Below are 27,815 nucleotides of genomic sequence, written 5' to 3' on the forward strand. Positions count from 1 at the left end.
AACCTCAAATACAAAATAGCGAGTTGAACCTGTTTTGTCAGAGAGGAAAGAAGTGATCATCTTTGTTGTTGTTGTGAGGTGGGGCTTGGAAGAAAGAGAAGAAGTCTGAGGTTTCACTCTCACCAAGATCTGTCTGGCCCAGTGAAGTATTCAGACCTCTTGACTTTCAACTTGTTTTTGTTTAGTTACAGCCTTATTCTAAACGGGATGCACATTGATCAATGGGCCTACACACTGATCAATGGACCTACACACTGATCAATGGGCCTACACACTGATCAATGGGCCTACACACTGATCAATGGGCCTACACACCGATCAATGGGCCTACACACCGATCAATGGGCCTACACACCGATCAATGGGCCTACACACCGATCAATGGGCCTACACACCGATCAATGGGCCTGCACACCGATCAATGGGCCTACACACTGATCTATGGGCCTACACACTGATCAATGGGCCTACACACCGATCAATGGGCCTACACACCGATCAATGGGCCTACACACCGATCAATGGGCCTACACACCGATCAATGGGCCTACACACCGATCAATGGGCCTGCACACTGATCAATGGGCCTGCACACTGATCTATGGGCCTACACACTGATCAATGGGCCTGCACACCGATCAATGGGCCTACGCACCGATCAATGGGCCTACACACCGATCAATGGGCCTACACACCGATCAATGGGCCTACACACCGATCAATGGGCCTACACACCAATCAATGGGCCTACACACCAATCAATGGGCCTACACACCAATCAATGGGCCTACACACCAATCAATGGGCCTACACACCAATCAATGAGCCTACACACCAATCAATGGGCCTACACACCGATCAATGGGCCTACACACCAATCAAACAACATCAGAAGAAAGTGCAACCCTTTTTATGAGCGTTGGCTCCGGTGTACGGCTGGCTACCTGTAGACAAAATAAAAAATAGTTGATTGTGAATGACAACTATTACTAGCTGGCTAGCTAATTATTCTGTGTCCTAAACCAGCCAAACGTCATTGATTTGTGGCCTGTTATCTTGTGTCGGCTGCGACACTCTCCCAGGGAAGTTTGAGCTTGCGTTTTCACATTGAGCTAAATAATTACTATAATGGAAATAGTTTTAAAGTATCCAAAACAACCAAAATATTACTGCTTTTACCTCCAACAATGAGTCATGCGACGGGTTCTCGTAGACAGCTGCACGGCCAATATGTTTGGGACATCGAATCGCAATAAAATCACAGCCCCGAATCGCAATAAAATCACAGCCCCGAATCGCAATAAAATCACAGTCCCGAATCGCAATAAAATCACAGTCCCGAATCGCAATAAAATCACAGTCCCGAATCGCAATAAAATCACAGTCCCGAATCGCAATAAAATCACAGTCCCGAATCGCAATAAAATCACAGTCCCGAATCGCAATAAAATCACAGTCCCGAATCGCAATAAAATCACAGTCCCGAATCGCAATACATATAGATATCGTGAGGTCCCTGGCAATTCTCATTCCTAATTTATAGTATGGCACACTTAGTCATTTATTGAAATAGCATTAAAAGCATGAACAGTATAAACAGTGAGTGACAAAAGTAAGTTCTTTGGACACTTTAGTAATGGATTGTGATTGAATGTATGGAGCACTTGGCTTTTCACTTGGCAAACATTGTGTTCACGTTGGGGCCAAATGTAAACCCATTTGGTTGTGAAATGTGCCATCCGGTGACCTTCGGATGGTCCAACAGCCTTAACCCTCTGCCTGTGTTGCACATGTACGATGTACCACTGCCAGCATGGCTCGGAATCCAACCCACTGCTCTTTCAACACTCTCTCTCTCCTACCTTTCATCTTTGTCTCTCTCTCTCTCCTACCTTTCATCTTGGTCTCTCTCTCTCTCTCCTACCTTTCATCTTGGTCTCTCTCTCTCTCCTACCTTTCATCTTGGTCTCTCTCTCTCTCCTACCTTTCATCTTGGTCTCTCTCTCTCTCTCCTACCTTTCATCTTGGTCTCTCTCTCTCCTACCCTTTCATCTTGGTCTCTCTCTCTCCTACCTTTTCATCTTGGTCTCTCTCTCTCCTACCTTTTCATCTTGGTCTCTCTCTCTCCTACCTTTTCATCTTGGTCTCTCTCTCCTACCTTTCATCTTGGTCTCTCTCTCTCTCCTACCTTTCATCTTGGTCTCTCTCTCTCTCCTACCTTTCATCTTGGTCTCTCTCTCTCTCCTACCTTTCATCTTGGTCTCTCTCTCTCTCCTACCTTTCATCTTGGTCTCTCTCTCTCTCCCTACCTTTCATCTTGGTCTCTCTCTCTCTCTACCTTTCATCTTGGTCTCTCTCTCTCTCCTACCTTTCATCTTGGTCTCTCTCTCTCTCTCCTACCTTTCATCTTGGTCTCTCTCTCTCCTACCCTTTCATCTTGGTCTCTCTCTCTCTCCTACCTTTTCATCTTGGTCTCTCTCTCTCCTACCTTTTCATCTTGGTCTCTCTCTCTCTCCTACCTTTTCATCTTGGTCTCTCTCTCTCTCCTACCTTTTCATCTTGGTCTCTCTCTCTCTCCTACCTTTTCATCTTGGTCTCTCTCTCTCTCCTACCTTTCATCTTGGTCTCTCTCTCTCTCCTACCTTTCATCTTGGTCTCTCTCTCTCTCCTACCTTTCATCTTGGTCTCTCTCTCTCTCCTACCTTTCATCTTGGTCTCTCTCTCTCTCCTACCTTTCATCTTGGTCTCTCTCTCTCTCCTACCTTTCATCTTGGTCTCTCTCTCTCTCCTACCTTTCATCTTGGTCTCTCTCTCTCTCCTACCTTTCATCTTGGTCTCTCTCTCTCTCCTACCTTTTCATCTTGGTCTCTCTCTCTCTCCTACCTTTTCATCTTGGTCGCTCTCTCTGCTACCTTTCATCTTGGTCGCTCTCTCTCCTACCTTTCATCTTGGTCGCTCTCTCTCCTACCTTTCATCTTGGTCTCTCTCTCTCTCTCCTACCTTTCATCTTGGTCTCTCTCTCTCTCCTACCTTTCATCTTGGTCTCTCTCTCTCCTACCTTTCATCTTGGTCTCTCTCTCTCCTACCTTTCATCTTGGTCGCTCTCTCTCCTACCTTTCATCTTGGTCGCTCTCTCTCCTACCTTTCATCTTGGTCGCTCTCTCTCCTACCTTTCATCTTGGTCGCTCTCTCTCCTACCTTTCATCTTGGTCGCTCTCTCTCCTACCTTTCATCTTGGTCTCTCTCTCTCTCCTACCTTTCATCTTGGTGTCTCTCTCTCTCTCCTACCTTTCATCTTGGTCTCTCTCTCTCTCCTACCTTTCATCTTGGTCTCTCTCTCTCTCCTACCTTTCATCTTGGTCTCTCTCTCTCCTACCTTTCATCTTGGTCTCTCTCTCTCCTACCTTTCATCTTGGTCTTTCTCTCTCCTACCTTTCATCTTGGTCGCTCTCTCTCCTACCTTTCATCTTGGTCGCTCTCTCTCCTACCTTTCATCTTGGTCTCTCTCTCTCCTACCTTTCATCTTGGTCTCTCTCTCTCCTACCTTTCATCTTGGTCGCTCTCTCTCCTACCTTTCATCTTGGTCTCTCTCTCTCCTACCTTTCATCTTGGTCTCTCTCTCCTACCTTTTCATCTTGGTCTCTCTCTCTCCTACCTTTCATCTTGGTCTCTCTCTCTCCTACCTTTCATCTTGGTCTCTCTCTCTCCTACCTTTCATCTTGGTCTCTCTCTCTCCTACCTTTCATCTTGGTCTCTCTCTCTCCTACCTTTCATCTTGGTCGCTCTCTCTCCTACCTTTCATCTTGGTCTCTCTCTCTCTCCTACCTTTCATCTTGGTCTCTCTCTCTCTCCTACCTTTCATCTTGGTCTCTCTCTCTCTCCTACCTTTCATCTTGGTCTCTCTCTCTCTCCTACCTTTCATCTTGGTCTCTCTCTCTCTCCTACCTTTCATCTTGGTCTCTCTCTCTCTCCTACCTTTCATCTTGGTCGCTCTCTCTCTCCTACCTTTCATCTTGGTCGCTCTCTCTCTCCTACCTTTCATCTTGGTCTCTCTCTCTAAAAGATTATGGCTCGGTTTCAATCCACAAAGATGCTCTCCTCCCTTCTGCCATCCTTCCCCTACATCTGAGATGGCTGGATAGGTCTCCAACTAGTTTCTGCCATGTTACTGTCACCTATCCAACCTTTACAGATGTCTAAAGGGGAGCGAACAAGGGCAAAGGAAGACAGAAAGATATTGAAATGAAACGCATGCTATTGAAGGATCATCTCTCCTCTGATCATATCCTGTCCTCCCTCTAGCCCCCGGCGGCTCCGACCAGCCGTAACTACACAGAGATCCGAGAGAAGCTCCGGTCCCGGCTGACGCGACGCAAGGAGGAGTGTCTTCCCCAGAGACGGGACTCTGACCCGGCCGTGTCCACCTCCATCGACCACCGAGACGTGGACGAGCTGCTGGACTTCATCAACTCCTCAGAGCACAAACCAGCCAACAGCGCTAAGGCTGCCAAGCGGGCACGCCATAAACAGAAGAAGAAGGTGATGTCACATGACGTGGTGGGAATAGTCACCAATACAGATCAGTTAATACATATTAAAGTATCGGTGTTTGTTTGGGACGTCTACATGTGTATTTGTGGAAGTACTTAATATTTGTAGTAATCGCCTGTTTCTGTTACGTGAGGCAGCTTGGTCTCCCGAGTGGTTCAGAGGTCTAAGACATCTCAGTGCTAGAGGCGTCACTACAGACCCTGGTTCAGAGGTCACTGCCTCTCAGTGTTAGAGGCGTCACTACAGACCCTGGTTCAGAGGTCGAAGGAATCTCAGTGCTAGAGGAGTCACTACAGACCCTGGTTCAGAGGTCGAAGGCATCTCAGTGCTAGAGGAGTCACTACAGACCCTGGTTCAGAGGTCACTGCCTCTCAGTGCTAGAGGCGTCACTACAGACCCTGGTTCAGCGGTCTTAAGGCATCTCAGTGCTAGAGGAGTCACTACAGACCCTGGTTCAGAGGTCACTGCCTCTCAGTGCTAGAGGCGTCACTACAGACCCTGGTTCAGCGGTCTTAAGGCATCTCAGTGCTAGAGGAGTCACTACAGACCCTGGTTCAGAGGTCACTGCCTCTCAGTGCTAGAGGCGTCACTACAGACCCTGGTTCAGCGGTCTTAAGGCATCTCAGTGCTAGAGGAGTCACTACAGACCCTGGTTCAGAGGTCACTGCCTCTCAGTGCTAGAGGCGTCACTACAGACCCTGGTTCAGAGGTCACTGCCTCTCAGTGCTAGAGGCGTCACTACAGACCCTGGTTCAGAGGTCACTGCCTCTCAGTGCTAGAGGCGTCACTACAGACCCTGGTTCAGCGGTCTTAAGGCATCTCAGTGCTAGAGGAGTCACTACAGACCCTGGTTCAGAGGTCACTGCCTCTCAGTGCTAGAGGCGTCACTACAGACCCTGGTTCAGAGGTCTAAGGCATCTCAGTGCTAGAGGCGTCACTACAGACCCTGGTTCAGAGGTCACTGCCTCTCAGTGCTAGAGGCGTCACTACAGACCCTGGTTCAGAGGTCTAAGGCATCTCAGTGATAGAGGCGTCACTACAGACCCTGGTTCAGAGGTCACTGCCTCTCAGTGCTAGAGGCGTCACTACAGACCCTGGTTCAGAGGTCACTGCCTCTCAGTGCTAGAGGCGTCACTACAGACCCTGGTTCAGAGGTCACTGCCTCTCAGTGCTAGAGGAGTCACTACAGACCCTGGTTCAGAGGTCTAAGACATCTCAGTGCTAGAGGCGTCACTACAGACCCTGGTTCAGAGGTCTAAGGCATCTCAGTGCTAGAGGCGTCACTACAGACCCTGGTTCAGAGGTCACTGCCTCTCAGTGCTAGAGGCGTCACTACAGACCCTGGTTCAGAGGTCTAAGGCATCTCAGTGGTAGAGGCGTCACTACAGACCCTGGTTCAGAGGTCTAAGGCATCTCAGTGCTAGAGGCGTCACTACAGACCCTGGTTCAGAGGTCACTGCCTCTCAGTGCTAGAGGCGTCACTACAGACCCTGGTTCAGAGGTCTAAGACATCTCAGTGCTAGAGGCGTCACTACAGACCCTGGTTCAGAGGTCTAAGGCATCTCAGTGCTAGAGGCGTCACTACAGACCCTGGTTCAGAGGTCACTGCCTCTCAGTGCTAGAGGCGTCACTACAGACCCTGGTTCAGCGGTCTTAAGGCATCTCAGTGCTAGAGGCGTCACTACAGACCCTGGTTCAGGGGTCTAAGGCATCTCAGTGCTAGAGGCGTCACTACAGACCCTGGTTCAGAGGTCTAAGACATCTCCGTGCTAGAGGCGTCACTACAGACCCTGGTTCAGAGGTCACTGCCTCTCAGTGCTAGAGGCGTCACTACAGACCCTGGTTCAGAGGTCTAAGACATCTCAGTGCTAGAGGCGACACTACAGACCCTGGTTCAGAGGTCTAAGGCATCTCAGTGCTAGAGGCGTCACTACAGACCCTGGTTCAGAGGTCACTGCCTCTCAGTGCTAGAGGCGTCACTACAGACCCTGGTTCAGAGGTCACTGCCTCTCAGTGCTAGAGGCGTCACTACAGACCCTGGTTCAGAGGTCTAAGGCATCTCAGTGGTAGAGGTGTCACTACAGACCCTGGTTCAGAGGTCGAAGGCATCTCAGTGGTAGAGGCGTCACTACAGACCCTGGTTCAGAGGTCACTGCCTCTCAGTGCTAGAGGCGTCACTACAGACCCTGGTTCAGCGGTCTTAAGGCATCTCAGTGCTAGAGGCGTCACTACAGACCCTGGTTCAGAGGTCTAAGGCATCTCAGTGCTAGAGGCGTCACTACAGACCCTGGTTCAGAGGTCTAAGACATCTCCGTGCTAGAGGCGTCACTACAGACCCTGGTTCAGAGGTCACTGCCTCTCAGTGCTAGAGGCGTCACTACAGACCCTGGTTCAGAGGTCTAAGACATCTCAGTGCTAGAGGCGTCACTACAGACCCTGGTTCAGAGGTCTAAGGCATCTCAGTGCTAGAGGCGTCACTACAGACCCTGGTTCAGAGGTCACTGCCTCTCAGTGCTAGAGGCGTCACTACAGACCCTGGTTCAGCGGTCTTAAGGCATCTCAGTGCTAGAGGAGTCACTACACACCCTGGTTCAGAGGTCACTGCCTCTCAGTGCTAGAGGAGTCACTACAGACCCTGTTTCAGAGGTCTAAGGCATCTCAGTGGTAGAGGCGTCACTACAGGCCCTGGTTCAGAGGTCTAAGGCATCTCAGTGCTAGAGGCGTCACTACAGACCCTGGTTCAGAGGTCTAAGGCATCTCAGTGCTAGAGGCGTCACTACAGACCCTGGTTCAGAGGTCACTGCCTCTCAGTGCTAGAGGCGTCACTACAGACCCTGGTTCAGAGGTCTAAGGCATCTCAGTGGTAGAGGTGTCACTACAGACCCTGGTTCAGAGGTCGAAGGCATCTCAGTGGTAGAGGCGTCACTACAGACCCTGGTTCAGAGGTCACTGCCTCTCAGTGCTAGAGGCGTCACTACAGACCCTGGTTCAGAGGTCTAAGACATCTCAGTGCTAGAGGCGTCACTACAGACCCTGGTTCAGAGGTCGAAGGCATCTCAGTGCTAGAGGCGTCACTACAGACCCTGGTTCAGAGGTCACTGCCTCTCAGTGCTAGAGGCGTCACTACAGACCCTGTTTCAGAGGTCTAAGGCATCTCAGTGCTAGAGGCGTCACTACAGGCCCTGGTTCAGAGGTCTAAGGCATCTCAGTGCTAGAGGCGTCACTACAGACCCTGGTTCAGAGGTCTAAGGCATCTCAGTGCTAGAGGCGTCACTACAGACCCTGGTTCAGAGGTCACTGCCTCTCAGTGCTAGAGGCGTCACTACAGACCCTGGTTCAGAGGTCTAAGGCATCTCAGTGGTAGAGGTGTCACTACAGACCCTGGTTCAGAGGTCGAAGGCATCTCAGTGGTAGAGGCGTCACTACAGACCCTGGTTCAGGGGTCACTGCCTCTCAGTGCTAGAGGCGTCACTACAGACCCTGGTTCAGAGGTCTAAGACATCTCAGTGCTAGAGGCGTCACTACAGACCCTGGTTCAGAGGTCGAAGGCATCTCAGTGCTAGAGGCGTCACTACAGACCCTGGTTCAGAGGTCACTGCCTCTCAGTGGTAGAGGCGTCACTACAGACCCTGGTTCAGAGGTCTAAGGCATCTCAGTGCTAGAGGCGTCACTACAGGCCCTGGTTCAGAGGTCTAAGGCATCTCAGTGCTAGAGGCGTCACTACAGACCCTGGTTCAGAGGTCACTGCCTCTCAGTGCTAGAGGCGTCACTACAGACCCTGGTTCAGCGGTCTTAAGGCATCTCAGTGCTAGAGGCGTCACTACAGACCCTGGTTCAGAGGTCTAAGGCATCTCAGTGCTAGAGGCGTCACTACAGACCCTGGTTCAGAGGTCTTAAGGCATCTCAGTGCTAGAGGCGTCACTACAGACCCTGGTTCAGAGGTCTAAGGCATCTCAGTGCTAGAGGCGTCACTACAGACCCTGGTTCAGCGGTCTTAAGGCATCTCAGTGCTAGAGGCGTCACTACAGACCCTGGTTCAGAGGTCTAAGGCATCTCAGTGCTAGAGGCGTCACTACAGACCCTGGTTCAGAGGTCTAAGACATCTCCGTGCTAGAGGCGTCACTACAGACCCTGGTTCAGAGGTCACTGCCTCTCAGTGCTAGAGGCGTCACTACAGACCCTGGTTCAGAGGTCTAAGACATCTCAGTGCTAGAGGCGTCACTACAGACCCTGGTTCAGAGGTCGAAGGCATCTCAGTGCTAGAGGCGTCACTACAGACCCTGGTTCAGAGGTCACTGCCTCTCAGTGCTAGAGGCGTCACTACAGACCCTGTTTCAGAGGTCTTAAGGCATCTCAGTGGTAGAGGCGTCACTACAGACCCTGGTTCAGAGGTCTAAGACATCTCAGTGCTAGAGGCGTCACTACAGGCCCTGGTTCAGAGGTCTAAGGCATCTCAGTGCTAGAGGCGTCACTACAGACCCTGGTTCAGAGGTCACTGCCTCTCAGTGCTAGAGGCGTCACTACAGACCCTGGTTCAGCGGTCTTAAGGCATCTCAGTGCTAGAGGAGTCATTACAGACCCTGGTTCAGAGGTCACTGCCTCTCAGTGCTAGAGGAGTCACTACAGACCCTGTTTCAGAGGTCTAAGGCATCTCAGTGGTAGAGGCGTCACTACAGACCCTGGTTCAGAGGTCTAAGGCATCTCAGTGCTAGAGGCGTCACTACAGGCCCTGGTTCAGAGGTCTAAGGCATCTCAGTGCTAGAGGCGTCACTACAGACCCTGGTTCAGAGGTCTAAGGCATCTCAGTGCTAGAGGCGTCACTACAGACCCTGGTTCAGAGGTCACTGCCTCTCAGTGCTAGAGGCGTCACTACAGACCCTGGTTCAGAGGTCTAAGGCATCTCAGTGGTAGAGGTGTCACTACAGACCCTGGTTCAGAGGTCACTGCCTCTCAGTGCTAGAGGCGTCACTACAGACCCTGGTTCAGAGGTCTAAGGCATCTCAGTGGTAGAGGTGTCACTACAGACCCTGGTTCAGAGGTCGAAGGCATCTCAGTGGTAGAGGCGTCACTACAGACCCTGGTTCAGAGGTCACTGCCTCTCAGTGCTAGAGGCGTCACTACAGACCCTGGTTCAGAGGTCTAAGACATCTCAGTGCCTAGAGGCGTCACTACAGACCCTGGTTCAGAGGTCGAAGGCATCTCAGTGCTAGAGGCGTCACTACAGACCCTGGTTCAGAGGTCACTGCCTCTCAGTGCTAGAGGCGTCACTACAGACCCTGTTTCAGAGGTCTAAGGCATCTCAGTGGTAGAGGCGTCACTACAGACCCTGGTTCAGAGGTCTAAGGCATCTCAGTGCTAGAGGCGTCACTACAGGCCCTGGTTCAGAGGTCTAAGGCATCTCAGTGCTAGAGGCGTCACTACAGACCCTGGTTCAGAGGTCACTGCCTCTCAGTGCTAGAGGCGTCACTACAGACCCTGGTTCAGCGGTCTTAAGGCATCTCAGTGCTAGAGGCGTCACTACAGACCCTGGTTCAGAGGTCTAAGGCATCTCAGTGCTAGAGGCGTCACTACAGACCCTGGTTCAGAGGTCTAAGACATCTCCGTGCTAGAGGCGTCACTACAGACCCTGGTTCAGAGGTCACTGCCTCTCAGTGCTAGAGGCGTCACTACAGACCCTGGTTCAGAGGTCTAAGACATCTCAGTGCTAGAGGCGTCACTACAGACCCTGGTTCAGAGGTCTAAGACATCTCAGTGCTAGAGGCGTCACTACAGACCCTGGTTCAGAGGTCTAAGGCATCTCAGTGCTAGAGGCGTCACTACAGACCCTGGTTCAGAGGTCACTGCCTCTCAGTGCTAGAGGCGTCACTACAGACCCTGGTTCAGCGGTCTTAAGGCATCTCAGTGCTAGAGGAGTCACTACAGACCCTGGTTCAGAGGTCACTGCCTCTCAGTGCTAGAGGCGTCACTACAGGCCCTGGTTCAGAGGTCTAAGGCATCTCAGTGCTAGAGGCGTCACTACAGGCCCTGGTTCAGAGGTCTAAGGCATCTCAGTGCTAGAGGCGTCACTACAGACCCTGGTTCAGAGGTCTAAGGCATCTCAGTGCTAGAGGCGTCACTACAGACCCTGGTTCAGAGGTCACTGCCTCTCAGTGCTAGAGGCGTCACTACAGACCCTGGTTCAGAGGTCTAAGGCATCTCAGTGGTAGAGGAGTCACTACAGACCCTGGTTCAGAGGTCACTGCCTCTCAGTGCTAGAGGCGTCACTACAGACCCTGGTTCAGAGGTCTAAGGCATCTCAGTGGTAGAGGTGTCACTACAGACCCTGGTTCAGAGGTCGAAGGCATCTCAGTGGTAGAGGCGTCACTACAGACCCTGGTTCAGAGGTCACTGCCTCTCAGTGCTAGAGGCGTCACTACAGACCCTGGTTCAGAGGTCTAAGACATCTCAGTGCTAGAGGCGTCACTACAGACCCTGGTTCAGAGGTCGAAGGCATCTCAGTGCTAGAGGCGTCACTACAGACCCTGGTTCAGAGGTCACTGCCTCTCAGTGCTAGAGGCGTCACTACAGACCCTGTTTCAGAGGTCTAAGGCATCTCAGTGGTAGAGGCGTCACTACAGACCCTGGTTCAGAGGTCTAAGGCATCTCAGTGCTAGAGGCGTCACTACAGGCCCTGGTTCAGAGGTCTAAGGCATCTCAGTGCTAGAGGCGTCACTACAGACCCTGGTTCAGAGGTCACTGCCTCTCAGTGCTAGAGGCGTCACTACAGACCCTGGTTCAGAGGTCTAAGGCATCTCAGTGGTAGAGGCGTCACTACAGACCCTGGTTCAGAGGTCTAAGACATCTCAGTGCTAGAGGCGCTAGACACTAGTCTGTCTCCTGTTTCTGTAGTCAGACAGCTTGATGTACCAGGACACCCCCTGGACAGGACACTAGTCTGTCTCCTGTTTCTGTAGAGAGACAGCTTGATGTACAGGACACCCCCTGGACAGGACACTAGTCTATCTCCTGTTTCTGTAGTGAGACAGCTTGATGTACAGGACACCCCCTGGACAGGACACTAGTCTGTCTCCTGTTTCTGTAGTGAGACAGCTTGATGTACAGGACACCCCTGGACAGGACACTAGTCTGTCTCCTGTTTCTGTAGTGAGACAGCTTGATGTACAGGACACCCCCTGGACAGGACACTAGTCTGTCTCCTGTTTCTGTAGTGAGACAGCTTGATGTACAGGACACCCCCTGGACAGGACACTAGTCTGTCTCCTGTTTCTGTAGTGAGACAGCTTGATGTACAGGACACCCCCTGGACAGGACACTAGTCTGTCTCCTGTTTCTGCTGTACAGGACACCCCCTGGACAGGACACTAGTCTGTCTCCTGTTTCTGTAGTGAGACAGCTTGATGTACAGGACACCCCCTGGACAGGACACTAGTCTGTCTCCTGTTTCTGATGTACAGGACACCCCCTGGACAGGACACTAGTCTGTCTCCTGTTTCTGATGTACAGGACACCCCCTGGACAGGACACTAGTCTGTCTCCTGTTTCTGATGTACAGGACACCCCCTGGACAGGACACTAGTCTGTCTCCTGTTTCTGATGTACAGGACACCCCCTGGACAGGATGCTCCGTGTATATTTGCCAATAATGAATTTATAATGGAAAGTAACCACATTTTCATCGTTGTAATTAGATGTTTTCTGTCTGTCTCAGTACTCATCTGTCTGACTGTCTAACCGTCTGTCTGTCTGACCGTCTAACCGTCTGACCGTCTGTCTGTCTGACCGTCTAACCATCTGTCTGACCGTCTAACCGTCTGTCTGACCGTCTAACCGTCTGTCTGTCTGACCGTCTGTCTGTCTGACCGTCTAACCGTCTGTCTGTCTGACCGTCTGTCTGTCTGACCGTCTGTCTGTCTGACCGTCTGTCTGTCTGACCGTCTAACCGTCTGTCTGTCTGACCGTCTGTCTGTCTGACCGTCTAACCGTCTGTCTGTCTGACCGTCTGTCTCAGTACTCATCTGTCTGACCGTCTGTCTGTCTGACCGTCTAACCATCTGTCTGACCGTCTAACCATCTGTCTGTCTGACCGTCTGTCTGTCTGACCGTCTGTCTGTCTGACCGTCTAACCATCTGTCTGTCTGACCGTCTGTCTGTCTGACCGTCTGTCTGTCTCAGTACTCATCTGTCTGACCGTCTAACCGTCTGTCTGTCTGACCGTCTGACCGTCTAACCGTCTGTCTGTCTGACCGTCTGACCGTCTAACCGTCTGTCTGTCTGACCGTCTGTCTGACCGTCTGTCTGTCTGACCGTCTGTCTGACCGTCTGTCTGTCTGACCGTCTGTCTGTCTGACCGTCTGTCTGTCTGACCGTCTGACCGTCTGTCTGTCTGACCGTCTGTCTGACCGTCTGTCTGTCTGACCGTCTGTCTGACCGTCTGTCTGTCTGACCGTCTGTCTGTCTGACCGTCTAACCGTCTGTCTGTCTGACCGTCTGTCTGTCTGACCGTCTAACCATCTGTCTGTCTGACCGTCTGTCTGTCTGACCGTGTGTTTGTCTGACCGTGTGTTTGTCTGACCGTCTGTCTGTCTGACCGTCTGTCTGTCTGACCGTTTAACCGTCTGTCTGTCTGACCGTCTAACCGTCTGTCTGTCTGACTGTCTAACCGTCTGTCTGTCTGACTGTCTAACCGTCTGTCTGACTGTCTAACCGTCTGTCTGACTGTCTAACCGTCTGTCTGTCTGACCATCTGTCTGTCTGACCATCTGTCTGTCTGACCATCTGTCTGTCTGACCATCTGTCTGTCTGTCTGTCTGACCATCTGTCTGTCTGACCGCCTAACCATCTGTATGTCTGTCTGACCGTCTAACCGTCTGTCTGACCGTCTAACTGTCTGTCTAACCGTCTGTCTGACTGTCTAACCGTCTGTCTGTCTGACCATCTGTCTGTCTGACCATCTGTCTGTCTGACCATCTGTCTGTCTGACCATCTGTCTGTCTGTCTGTCTGACCATCTGTCTGTCTGACCACCTAACCATCTGTATGTCTGTCTGACTGTCTAACCGTCTGTCTGACCGTCAACCGTCTGTCTGTCTCTGTATGTCTGTCTGACCGTCAAACCGTCTGTCTGACCGTCAAACCGTCTGTCTGACCGCCAAACCGTCTGTTTGACTGTCTAACTGTCTGTCTGACTGTCTAACTGTATGTCTGTCTGACCGTGTCTATCTGACTGTCTAACTGTCTGTCTGTCTGACCGTGTCCATCTGACTGTCTGTCTGACTGTCAAACCGTCTGTGACTGTCAAACCATCTGTCTGACTGTCTAACCGTCTGTCTGACTGTCTATCTGTCTGTCTGTGTGTCTGACCGCGTCCATCTGACCGTCTGTCTCTCCCCACATCAGGAGAAGCAGACCCAGGCGGGTAGTGGTGATGGTGAGGGAGCTGGTAGCGACCCCCCCTCCACCCCTCCAGAGCCCAGTGAGGACCCAGACCACCTCAGCCTGGAGGAGGAGGAGGAGGATGTGGATGGGGAGTACGGTGAGGGCCCGGAGGCTAGTCGGCTGCTGGAGTGGCCCCAGCTGGAACTAGAGAGGGTCAACTCCTTCCTGACTTCTCGGCTAGAGGAGATCAAGAACACCATCAAGGTAAGGATATCTGCGTCCCTAAGGTTAGGCACCCCATTCCCTAAATTATGCACTACTGTTGACCAGGGCCCATGGTAGTGCACTATATAGGAAATAGGGTGCCATTTGGGAGTCGCATGATCACTGTCCATATGTAGGGCACTGTGAAATAGGGCGCTGTGAAATAGGGCACTGTGAAATAGGGCGCTGTGAAATAGGCGTAGGGCACTGTGAAATAGGCATAGGGCGCTGTGAAATAGGGCTCTGAAATAGGGCACTGAAATAGGCGTAGGGCGCTGTGAAATAGGGCTCTGAAATAGGGCACTGAAATAGGGCTCTGAAATAGGGCACTGTGAAATAGGCGTAGGGCACTGTGAAATAGGGCTCTGAAATAGGGCACTGAAATAGGGCACTGTGAAATAGGTGTAGGGCACTGTGAAATAGGGCACTGAAATAGGGCACTGAAATAGGTGTAGGGCGCTGTGAAATAGGGCTCTGAAATAGGGCACTGAAATAGGCGTAGGGCGCTGTGAAATAGGGCTCTGAAATAGGGCACTGTGAAATAGGGCACTGTGAAATAGGGCGCTGTGAAATAGGGCGCTGTGAAATAGGGCGCTGTGAAATAGGCGTAGGGCACTGTGAAATAGGGCACTGTGAAATAGGGGCGCTGTGAAATAGGCGTAGGGCTCTGTGAAATAGGCATAGGGCTCTGTGAAATAGGCATAGGGCACTGTGAAATAGGGCGCTGTGAAATAGGTGTAGGGCACTGTGAAATAGGGCTCTGTGAAATAGGGCGCTGTGAAATAGGCATAGGGCACTGTGAAATAGGCATAGGGCACTGTGAAATAGGGCGCTGTGAAATAGGCGTAGGGCGCTGTGAAATAGGGCGCTGTGAAATAGGGCTCTGTGAAATAGGGCGCTGTGAAATAGGCATAGGGCACTGTGAAATAGGGCACTGTGAAATAGGGCGCTGTGAAATAGGGCGCTGTGAAATAGGCATAGGGCGCTGTGAAATAGGGCGCTGTGAAATAGGGCTCTGTGAAATAGGGCGCTGTGAAATAGGCATAGGGCACTGTGAAATAGGGCACTGTGAAATAGGGCGCTGTGAAATAGGCATAGGGCGCTGTGAAATAGGGCGCTGAAATAGGGCTCTGTGAAATAGGCATAGGGCACTGTGAAATAGGGCACTGTGAAATAGGCATAGGGCACTGTGAAATGGGCATAGGGCACTGTGAAATAGGCATAGGGCACTGTGAAATAGGCGTAGGGCGCTGTGAAATAGGCATAGGGCACTGTGAAATGGGCATAGGGCACTGAAATAGGGCACTGTGGAATAGGGCTCTGTGAAATAGGGCTCTGAAATAGGGCACTGTGAAATAGGGCTTTGTGAAATAGGGTTCTGTGAAATAGGGCACTGTGAAATAGGGCACTGTGAAATAGGGCTCTGTGAAATAGGGCTCTGTGAAATAGGGCACTGTGAAATAGGGCACTGTGAAATAGGGCACTGTGAAATAGGGCACTGTGAAATAGGGCGCTGTGAAATAGGCATAGGGCACTGTGAAATAGGCATAGGGCACTGTGAAATAGGCATAGGGCACTGTGAAATAGGCATAGGGCACTGTGAAATAGGCATAGGTCGCTGTGAAATAGGCATAGGGCACTGTGAAATAGGCGTAGGGCACTGTGAAATGGGCATAGGGCACTGTGAAATGGGCATAGGGCACTGAAATAGGCATAGGGCACTGTGAAATAGGGCTCTGAAATAGGCATAGGGCACTGTGAAATAGGCATAGGGCACTGTGAAATAGGCATAGGGCACTGTGAAATAGTATATAGCCTCTCTACTGTGTATAGCTTCTCTACTGTATATAATCTCTCTACTGTATATAGCCTCTCTACTGTATATAGCCTCTCTACTGTATATAGCCTCTACTGTATATAGCCTCTACTGTTTATAGCCTCTCTACTGTGTATAGCCCCTCTACTGTATATAGCCTCTCTACTGTATATAGCCCCTCTACTGTATATAGCCTCTACTGTTTATAGCCTCTCTACTGTGTATAGCCCCTCTACTGTATATAGCCTCTCTACTGTATATAGCCTCTCTACTGTATATAGCCTCTCTACTGTATATAGCCTCTCTACTGTATATAGCCTCTCTACTGTATATAGCCCCTCTACTGTATATAGCCCCTCTACTGTATATAGCCTCTCTACTGTATATAGCCTCTCTACTGTATATAGCCTCTCTACTGTATATAGCCCCTCTACTGTATATAGCCTCTCTACTGTATATAGCCTCTCTACTGTATATAGCCTCTCTACTGTATATAGCCTCTCTACTGTATATAGCCTCTCTACTGTATATAGCCTCCCTACTGTCTATAGCCTCTCTACTGTGTATAGTCTATATTAGCTATGCTCAGTAGGCTATAGGCCCAGTACATTATCACTGCATATTAGCTATGCTCAGTAGGCTATAGGCCCAGTACATTATCACTGTTCAGTAGGCTATAGGCCCAGTACATTATCACTGTTCAGTAGGCTATAGGCCCAGTACATTATCACTGCTCAGTAGGTTATAGGCCCAGTACATTATCCCTGCATATTGGCTATGCTCAGTAGGCTATAGACCCAGTACATTATCACTGTTCAGTAGGCTATAGGCCCAGTACATTATCACTGCATATTAGCTATGCTCAGTAGGCTATAGGCCCAGTACATTATCACTGTTCAGTAGGCTATAGACCCAGTACATTATCACTGTTCAGTAGGCTATAGTCTCAGTACATTATCCCTGCATATTGGCTATGCTCAGTAGGCTATAGGCCCAGTACATTATCACTGCATATTAGCTATGCTCAGTAGGCTATAGGCCCAGTACATTATCACTGTTCAGTAGGCTATAGACCCAGTACATTATCACTGTTCAGTAGGCTATAGGCTCAGTACATTATCCCTGCATATTGGCTATGCTCAGTAGGCTATAGGCTCATTACATTATCCCTGCATATTGGCTATGCTCAGTAGGTTATAGGCTCAATACATTATCACTGCATATTAGCTATGCTCAGTAGGCTATAGACCCAGTACATTATCCCTGCATATTGGCTATGCTCAGTAGGCTATAGACCCAGTACATTATCCCTGCATATTGGCTATGCTCAGTAGGCTATAGACCCAGTACATTATCACTGTTCAGTAGGCTATAGGCCCAGTACATTACATTATCCCTGCTTATTGTCAATGCTCAGTAGGCTATAGACCCAGTACATTACATTATCCCTGCTTATTGTCTATGCTCAGTAGGCTATAGGCCCAGTACATTATCACTGCATATTGGCTATGCTCAGTAGGCTATAGGCCCATTACATTATCACTGTTCAGTAGGCTATAGGCCCAGTACATTATCACTGTTCAGTAGGCTATAGGCCCAGTACATTATCACTGTTCAGTAGGCTATAGGCCCAGTACATTATCACTGTTCAGTAGGCTATAGGCCCAGTACATTATCACTGCATATTGGCTATGCTCAGTAGGCTATAGACCCAGTACATTATCACTGTTCTGTAGGCTATAGGCCCAGTACATTATCACTGCATATTAGCTATGCTCAGTAGGTCATAGGCCCATTACATTATCCCTGCATATTGGCTATACTCAGTAGGCTATAGGCCGAGTACATTATCACTGCATATTAGCTATGCTCAGTAGGCTATAGACCCAGTACATTACATTATCCCTGCTTATTGTCTATGCTCAGTAGGCTATAGGCCCAGTACATTATCACTGCATATTGGCTATGCTCAGTAGGCTATAGGCCCAGTACATTATCACTGTTCAGTAGGCTATAGGCTCAGTACATTATCACTGTTCAGTAGGCTATAGGCCCAGTACATTATCACTGTTCAGTAGGCTATAGGCCCAGTACATTATCACTGCATATTGTCTATGCTCAGTAGGCTATAGGCTCAATACATTATCCCTGCATATTGGCTATACTCAGTAGGCTATAGGCCCAGTACATTATCCCTGCTTATTGTCAATGCTCAGTAGGCTATAGGCCCAGTACATTATCACTGCATATTAGCTATGCTCAGTAGGTCATAGGCCCATTACATTATCCCTGCATATTGGCTATGCTCAGTAGGCTATAGGCCCAGTACATTATCCCTGCTTATTGTCAATGCTCAGTAGGCTATAGGCCCAGTACATTATCACTGCATATTAGCTATGCTCAGTAGGCTATAGGCCCAGTACATTATCACTGTTCAGTAGGCTATAGGCTCAGTACATTATCACTGTTCAGTAGGCTATAGGCCCAGTACATTATCACTGTTCAGTAGGCTATAGGCCCAGTACATTATCACTGTTCAGTAGGCTATAGACCCAGTACATTATCACTGTTCAGTAGGCTATAGGCTCAGTACATTATCACTGTTCAGTAGGCTATAGGCCCAGTACATTATCACTGTTCAGTAGGCTATAGGCCCAGTACATTATCACTGTTCAGTAGGCTATAGGCTCAGCACATTATCACTGTTCAGTAGGCTATAGGCCCAGTACATTATCACTGTTCAGTAGGCTATAGGCCCAGTACATTATCACTGCATATTGGCTATGCTCAGTAGGCTATAGGCTCAATACATTATCCCTGCATATTGGCTATGCTCAGTAGGCTATAGGCTCAATACATTATCCCTGCATATTAGCTATACTCAGTAGGCTATAGGCTCAGTACATTATCACTGCTTATTGGCTATGCTCAGTAGGTCATAGGCCCAATACATTATCACTGCATATTAGCTATGCTCATTAGGTCATAGGCCCAATACATTATCACTGCATATTGGCTATACTCAGTAGGCTACAGGCCCAGTACATTATCACTGCATATTAGCTATGCTCAGTAGGCTATAGACCAAGTACATTACATTATCCCTGCTTATTGTCTATGCTCAGTAGGCTATAGGCCCAGTACATTATCACTGTTCAGTAGGCTATAGGCCCAGTACATTATCACTGCATATTGGCTATGCTCAGTAGGCTATAGGCTCAATACATTATCCCTGCATATTGGCTATGCTCAGTAGGCTATAGGCTCAATACATTATCCCTGCATATTAGCTATGCTCAGTAGGCTATAGGCTCAGTACATTATCACTGCTTATTGGCTATGCTCAGTAGGTCATAGGCCCAATACATTATCACTGCATATTAGCTATGCTCATTAGGTCATAGGCCCAATACATTATCACTGCATATTGGCTATACTCAGTAGGCTACAGGCCCAGTACATTATCACTGCATATTAGCTATGCTCAGTAGGCTATAGACCAAGTACATTACATTATCCCTGCTTATTGTCTATGCTCAGTAGGCTATAGGCCCAGTACATTATCACTGCATATTAGCTATGCTCAGTAGGCTATAGACCCAGTACATTATCCCTGCATATTGTCAATGCTCAGTAGGCTATAGACCCAGTACATTACATTATCCCTGCTTATTGTCTATGCTCAGTAGGCTATAGGCCCAGTACATTATCACTGCATATTGGCTATGCTCAGTAGGCTATAGGCCCAATACATTATCCCTGCATATTAGCTATGCTCAGTAGGCTATAGGCCCAGTACATTATCACTGCATATTGGCTATGCTCAGTAGGCTATAGGCCCAGTACATTATCACTGTTCAGTAGGCTATAGGCCTAGTACATTATCACATGGTCAGTAGGCTATATCACAGTGGTAATAGATAATTAGTTATATTACTGAGTTACTGGACTGACGGGCTGCGACTGATACTCAGTGGTGAGGCTGCCTCTCGCCTCTCCCTCCTCTGAGGAAAGGGGACGCCGTCCCTCCTCTGAGGAAAGGGGACGCCGTCCCTCCTCTGAGGAAAGGGGACGCCGTCCCTCCTCTGAGGAAAGGGGACGCCGTCCCTCCGCTGAGGAAAGGGGACGCCGTCCCTCCGCTGAGGAAAGGGGACGCCGTCCCTCCTCTGAGGAAAGGGGACGCCGTCCCTCCGCTGAGGAAAGGGGACGCCGTCCCTCCTCTGAGGAAAGGGGACGCCGTCCCTCCGCTGAGGAAAGGGGACGCCGTCCCTCCTCTGAGGAAAGGGGACGCCGTCCCTCCGCTGAGGAAAGGGGACGCCGTCCCTCCGCTGAGGAAAGGGGACGCTCCAGCGGATGGTGTAACCTCAAGACGCCGTCCCTCCGCTGAGGAAAGGGGACGCCGTCCCTCCTCTGAGGAAAGGGGACGCCGTCCCTCCTCTGAGGAAAGGGGACGCCGTCCCTCCTCTGAGGAAAGGGGACGCCGTCCCTCCGCTGTAACCTCAAGTCCCACTGCATTATTTCTGCCTCTGGCATCATTTAAGGTTATCAACTTTGCTGTGCGCTCTGGGATTCTTGTGTCGGTCTATGGCTCGAGGAAACTGTGCAAGGGAACGCTTTGTCTTCCCCGGGCCACTAGGGCTGTTGAATCAAGTGCACCTACCGCCAACAGCGCTAAACGAAGTAGGAACTCGAGGTCGACCAGTTGATTGCGACCCATCCAATGTTATCTGGGGTTGGAGTCTTTTAGGGGCGGTTTCTCAGACACAAGTCAAGCATAGTCCTGGACCAAAAACACCAAGCTCATTGGAGCGTCTCCGTCTAAAACAGGCTAGGCGTAATCTGTGTCCAGGAAACCAGCCCTCAATCTGTTAATATCAGTGTTTCAGTGAGTCTATTATGGGCAATCTGATAAACAGTTGAAACCCTGATTTAAGGGAGTTGAGCTGTTTTAAATGTTGGTTTATTAAACTGACAGTTTAGCAGTTTTAAATGTTGGTTCAGTAAACTTATTGCTGCTTTTCTTCTCTTTTCTAAAATAACAACGTTGACCTTCGACCTTGCAGGACTCTATCCGTGCGTCGTTCTCCATGTACGACCTCAACCTGGATGTGAATGACTTCCCGAAGAAGGCTGCTACTCTGGAGGGCAACCATCTTCTCTCCCACCTCAACGGCTCCTCCTGCTCTGACCTGCAGCAGATAGACCTCGACCTGGCCCCTCTCTCCCTGGGTACCTTCAAGAGCCATCTGGACCTGGTCAGCGGCTGGGAGGAGGCCCATCCCCGGGACAACTCCCCCATCGGCCCCATCTCAACCCCTGCTAGTACTACTGTATCTGGGGTAGGGGGACCAGGGGTTGGTACTGGGGGGAAGGATGTTCACAGGCTCCACACCACCTCCAGCCTCTCCAAGCTGATCCGGGTGCGCTCCCCAGAGAGGTGCCCCTCTGCTAGGCCTGAGAATAAACACCAGGCCCCTGCTTCGATCCAGACCCAGGCCTCTATTAAGGTAGCTAAGCCTAAAGAGGAGACCCCAGCGGAGCCCAAGAACATTACTACTCCTCCTCCTGGGGTTAATGTTGGGGCTGGTAAGAACATTACTACTCCTACTCCTGGGGCTGGCAAGCTGAAGAAGGGCAAGAAGCAGCAACGTCAGGACCAGCTGCCTCCAGAACAGAACCAGACCAGACCCGGATCCAAAGCAGCTGCGGAGTCGCAGAAAACTGGTTCTGATGCTGTGGGTTCTAAGGCTGGTTCTGGTTCCAAACCACCACCTCACTCGGCTGAGAGCCAGAGAACCGGGGCAAGGAGGGCGGAGGAGACCAGACCCACCCGGCAGCAGGCCACCAACGGGACAGCGAGTAGCTCCGGTGCTCCCAGCACCCAAAGAGGGAAGGGGGAGGAGCAAGAGGCCAAAGGTCACTCTGTCACCTCAACCAATCACAACCAAGCCCAGCAGCAGCAGCAACCCAAGGGGAAGAATAAGAAGAACAAGAACAAGGGAGAGAAAACCAGCCGCAACATCGGTACGTTAGTTTAGATAACCCTCTAGTGGACTGTCTCTTGTGTTATACATGCTGTAGGAGACATGTCAGGTATGTTAGTTTAGATAACCCTCTAGTTGACTGTCTCTTGTGTTATACATGCTGTAGGAGAGGAGACAGGTACGTTAGTTTAGATAACCCTCTAGTTGACTGTCTCTTGTGTTATACATGCTGTAGGAGACATGTCAGGTATGTTAGTTTAGATAACCCTCTAGTTGACTGTCTCTTGTGTTATACATGTAGGAAGGGAGACGTCAGTGTGAATGATAAAGCGATCAGACAGCGCGACCGTTCGTTGGTTGTGATGTTTCTGTCCTGTTTCTTTCTTCCCCAGACGATGTGTTTCTCCCTAAAGACGTGGACCCAAAAGAAATGGATGAGATTGATCGTGAGGTGGAATACTTCAAAAGGTAACGCTCGGCCTCGGTGACAATCCCAAACATTTAGGGCCGCTTTACCAAGCAGACATTCTCCATTAAAAGGGATTCTAGACTTAGTCTTCGTCTGGGGAAACTGGACTTTTTGGGGCGCCACCAGCCTCCTGGTAATAGAACCATGTTGTGATATATCTCTCTCCTCTCTGTAGGTTTTGCCTCCACCAGCCTCCTGTTCATTGAACCAGATACTGATATATCTCTCTCGTCTCTCCGTAGGTTTTGCCTCGACTCTGCTAAACAGCCCCGCCAGAAGGTTGCAGTAAACTGGTCCAACTTTACCCTCAAAAAGGTTCCTTCCAACGCAGCCCAGTAACTGACGGGGTTCTAGAATACAGAACCAGCCCAGTAACTGACGGGGTTCTAGAATGCAGAACCAGCCCAGTAACTGACGGGGTTCTAGAATACAGAACCAGCCCAGTAACTGACGGGTTCTAGAATACAGAACCAGCCCAGTAACTGACGGGTTCTAGAATGCAGAACCCCCCCCCCCCCAACGTGACTATGTCCATACAACCCCGACGGCCTGAGGCCTTCTCTCATTCCCACTCTTCCTCTTCTTCCTCACCAAGCCGAGGAACCCTGGTGCAACACCATTTTCCATTGGTCAGGACTGCGATGCTATTGGCTGACAGCCGGGGATCATTCACACACACGGGCCCGACTGAGGACTCGCCTCTTTGCTGTTTCACAACGAGGGAGATGAGAGATCCAGGGTTGGTTCTCCGTCTGTCAAGATCAGATCTACTGTGTACTTCACTATGTAGTATGGAAAACAGTTACCTTTTTTTACAATAAAAAATGTGTTTTTATTGTAATTGTGGGACATTTTAACATTGTAGAAACCTTCTTGGATTGTTATTGGTTGGATCTATTTGGTGCTTCTGTTCTCTAAAGGTACTGACCCACTTTTACTGTCTTTAGTTTAGGGTAATCTCCCCCATCTCTCCCTCAACACACAGCCCTCTGTTTATTGGCACTCTTTTAGATAATCAATTGTCTCTAAAGGATTTTACGTTGATTTTTAAGTTCAATGTTGATCTTACGTTGATTTTAAGATCAGAATAGGTCTTATGGTATGGGGGATGTCAGGTTAACGCACCTTATACTGTCATGGACACCATGTGTGGGTTGGTTATCTATACTGTCATGGACACCATGTATGGGTTGGTTAGCTATACTGTCATGGACACCATGTGTGGGTTGGTTATCTATACTGTCATGGACACCACCATGTGTGGGTTGGTTATCTATACTGTCATGGACACCAACACCATGTGTGGGTTGGTTATCTATACTGTCATGGACACCATGTGTGGGTTGGTTATCTATACTGTCATGGACACCATGTATGGGTTGGTTATCTATACTGTCATGGACACCATGTGTGGGTTGGTTATCTATACTGTCATGGACACCATGTGTGGGTTGGTTATCTATACTGTCATGGACACCATGTGTGGGTTGGTTATCTATACTGTCATGGACACCATGTGTGGGTTGGTTATCTATACTGTCATGGACACCATGTATGGGTTGGTTAGCTATACTGTCATGGACACCATGTGTGGGTTGGTTATCTATACTGTCATGGACACCATGTGTGGGTTGGTTATCTATACTGTCATGGACACCACCATGTGTGGGTTGGTTAGCTATACTGTCATGGACACCATGTGTGGGTTTGTTATCTATACTGTCATGGACACCACCATGTGTGGGTTGGTTATCTATACTGTCATGGACACCACCATGTGTGGGTTGGTTATCTATACTGTCATGGACACCACCATGTGTGGGTTGGTTATCTATACTGTCATGGACACCATGTGTGGGTTGGTTATCTATACTGTCATGGACACCACCATGTGTGGGTTGGTTATCTATACTGTCATGGACACCATGTGTGGGTTGGTTATCTATACTGTCATGGACACCATGTATGGGTTGGTTATCTATACTGTCATGGACACCACCATGTGTGGGTTGGTTATCTATACTGTCATGGACACCACCATGTGTGGGTTGGTTAGCTATACTGTCATGGACACCACCATGTGTGGGTTGGTTAGCTATACTGTCATGGACACCATGTATGGGTTGGTTATCTATACTGTCATGGACACCATGTGTGGGTTGGTTAGCTATACTGTCATGGACACCATGTATGGGTTGGTTATCTATACTGTCATGGACACCATGTGTGGGTTGATTATCTATACTGTCATGGACACCATGTATGGGTTGGTTATCTATACTGTCATGGACACCATGTGTGGGTTGGTTATCTATACTGTCATGGACACCATGTATGGGTTGGTTATCTATACTGTCATGGACACCATGTGTGGGTTGGTTATCTATACTGTCATGGACACCATGTGTGGGTTGGTTATCTATACTGTCATGGACACCATGTGTGGGTTGGTTATCTATACTGTCATGGACACCACCATGTGTGGGTTGGTTAGCTATACTGTCATGGACACCATGTATGGGTTGGTTATCTATACTGTCATGGACACCATGTGTGGGTTGGTTATCTATACTGTCATGGACACCATGTGTGGGTTGGTTATCTATACTGTCATGGACACCATGTGTGGGTTGGTTATCTATACTGTCATGGACACCATGTGTGGGTTGGTTATCTATACTGTCATGGACACCATGTGTGGGTTGGTTATCTATACTGTCATGGACACCATGTGTGGGTTGGTTATCTATACTGTCATGGACACCATGTGTGGGTTGGTTATCTATACTGTCATGGACACCATGTGTGGGTTGGTTATCTATACTGTCATGGACACCATGTGTGGGTTGGTTATCTATCCTGGTATTGTGCTCTCATGACCCCGACTCGTACTGCTCTGATTGTGCCAACGTGACCCCCTCATTATGACATCACAGGTTGAACCAACACTGTTCGTTCATTTAATGGTTTGTAGCTTCAACATCAAGTCTGAGTTCAAGATTGTGCCCTATTCGCTATGTAGTGCACTCCTTTAGACGTGGACCCCCGTAGGGCTATAGTGAAAAGTAGTGCACTATATAGGGAATAGGGTGCAACCATAGAGTCCCATTGAGTAAGTCATTATGGTGTAGTTTATCAATGTTCGATGTCAAATGTTCCTCAAACTGTCAACGACAGTGGATGACACAGACCAATAGATTCATTACCCCTCTTGTACAATGCTATTATTTTGTATGAAATTGTGACAAATGGTTGTGTTTTAACAAAAAATTTTTTTTTTTTTTGGAAAGTAATCAACGACACTAATATAAACTCGATCTTTTTTTGTTGTTGAAATAAACAAAATATTTATCTGGTTACTATGTTTAACACTTGGAATCACATCTTCACAAGATGTGGTTAAATGAAACCAGATTGATTTCTCCCACCTGTATATTCTATATAAGTCATTCAGTGGTCAGCCTCCCCATGTTCTGATATCGAGCCATGCTCCATACTTCTCTTTATGCTTCAAAGTTACATCTCCCATTGGTTGTTGAAGTAACTGCTAGTCAGAGCTGATATCTCCCATTGGTTGTTGAAGTAACTGCTAGTCAGAGCTGATATCTCCCATTGGTTGTTGATGTAACTGCTAATCAGAGCTGATATCTCCCATTGGTTGTTGATGTAATTGCTAGTCAGAGCTGATATCTCCCATTGGTTGTTGAAGTAACTGCTAGTCAGAGCTGATATCTCCCATTGGTTGTTGAAGTAACTGCTAGTCAGAGCTGATATCTCCCATTGGTTGTTGAAGTAACTGCTAGTCAGAGCTGATATCTCCCATTGGTTGTTGAAGTAACTGCTAGTCAGAGCTGATATCTCCCATTGGTTGTTGATGTAACTGCTAATCAGAGCTGATATCTTCCCCTATGGTGGTCTGTGATTATGGTTCTATACTGTGGCCATGTTCTCAAACGGCACGCTATTCCCTATATAGTGCACTACCTGTGACCATGGCCCATAGGGTAGTGTACTACCTGTGACCATGGCCCATAGGGTAGTGCACTACCTGTGACCATGGCCCATAGGGTAGTGCACTACCTGTGACCATGGCCTATAGGGTAGTGCACTACCTGTGACCATGGCCTATAGGGTAGTGCACTACCTGTGACCATGGCCTATAGGGTAGTGCACTACCTGTGACCATGGCCCATAGGGTAGTGCACTACCTGTGACCATGGCCTATAGGGTAGTGCACTACTTGTGACCATGGCCTATAGGGTAGTGCACTACTTGTGACCATGGCCCATAGGGTAGTGTACTATATAGGGAATAGGGTGCTATTTGGGACGCTACACCATGGCTGCCTCATACTGTTTTGATCTCTCAAGTCCTTCACATACAGTCTTCATGAGGTATCCAGCGAACGAAAACAGACAAACAGGAAGGGACGACTTGTCCATTTTAACAACTGTTTTTTTTTTTTCGTTTTTTTTTTTTTCCAGTTGAACATTTTTTGTACATAAAAGTGATTTTGGGGGCATTTTAAACAAGTCCGCAATTATAACCTGGTCTCACTGAGGTTTGGTGAGGTATTCAACCATGGTACAAAAATTCACAATGCTCTCTTGACTCTTGTGAGGTCATACATCTCAATAAGAACCTCTGCTGTCACTCTTCTGAGTTCCCTTTTCTGATCAGAAAAACGATCAATAGTTTTAAAGTGATGTTTCCGATAGAAGTGGTGCTTCGACGATTCCAAGTTGGTCATCAAAAAAAACATGTCTCAAGTTTCCGTGACTTTATGTTTTATTTTATTTTTTTCCTTTCCAGAAAATCTGTTTCTGAAATGTTGTATCCCAGTTTTGTATTCAACTAGAGGACATGATCTGAAATGTGTGGAATGTAGATGTACACTATACCGTTAATGTCGGCCGAAGACAAGTTGGCCTTTCTGTTTCTGTTTTTTTTTAATTATTATTATTATTCACTTTTGATACTGTGAAAATCTTTCGTTCAGAAAGATTAAAACATTACAGTTTTGACAAAATTAAGTGTCGTGTTTTATTTCTGAGTGGTTTTAAGGATGCATCGTGATAAGTAAATTGTCTTAATATTTTCAACCAAAGTCCTCTTTTAAAAGGTCATGTCCAGACTACCAGAGGATGGCAGACACAAGGGTTAGGGTTTACACCAGCTCTCAAAGTCTTACTGACAGCTCGTTGGGGGAAATGAATGGGGTTTTGGAAGAAATGCAGAAAAGGAGGTCTGAGGTAAACACAGGCTGAGGAGATCTGATCTGAGGTAAACAGGCTGAGGGGATCTGATCTGAGGTAAACAGGCTGAGGGGATCTGATCTGAGGTAAACAGGCTGAGGG

General features: G+C 48.8%; 1 protein-coding gene across 1 annotated transcript in view; it reads left to right on the top strand.

The window, feature by feature from the left end:
• LOC115125703 (protein FAM193B-like) overlaps positions 1–27,487 on the top strand; it is a 53,718-nt gene extending 26,231 nt beyond the window's left edge. Inside the window, exons 7-11 of the mRNA XM_065018281.1 lie at positions 4,303–4,539; positions 13,947–14,189; positions 21,069–22,029; positions 22,382–22,457; positions 22,701–27,487. Coding sequence (XP_064874353.1) covers positions 4,303–4,539; positions 13,947–14,189; positions 21,069–22,029; positions 22,382–22,457; positions 22,701–22,797 — 1,614 coding nt within the window. The 3' untranslated portion in view covers positions 22,798–27,487. The remainder of the gene's footprint in view (positions 1–4,302; positions 4,540–13,946; positions 14,190–21,068; positions 22,030–22,381; positions 22,458–22,700) is intronic.
• Positions 27,488–27,815: the final 328 nt, after the last annotated feature.

This window comes from Oncorhynchus nerka, linkage group LG5 (assembly GCF_034236695.1).
Source record: "Oncorhynchus nerka isolate Pitt River linkage group LG5, Oner_Uvic_2.0, whole genome shotgun sequence".
Taxonomy (NCBI): domain Eukaryota; kingdom Metazoa; phylum Chordata; class Actinopteri; order Salmoniformes; family Salmonidae; genus Oncorhynchus; species Oncorhynchus nerka.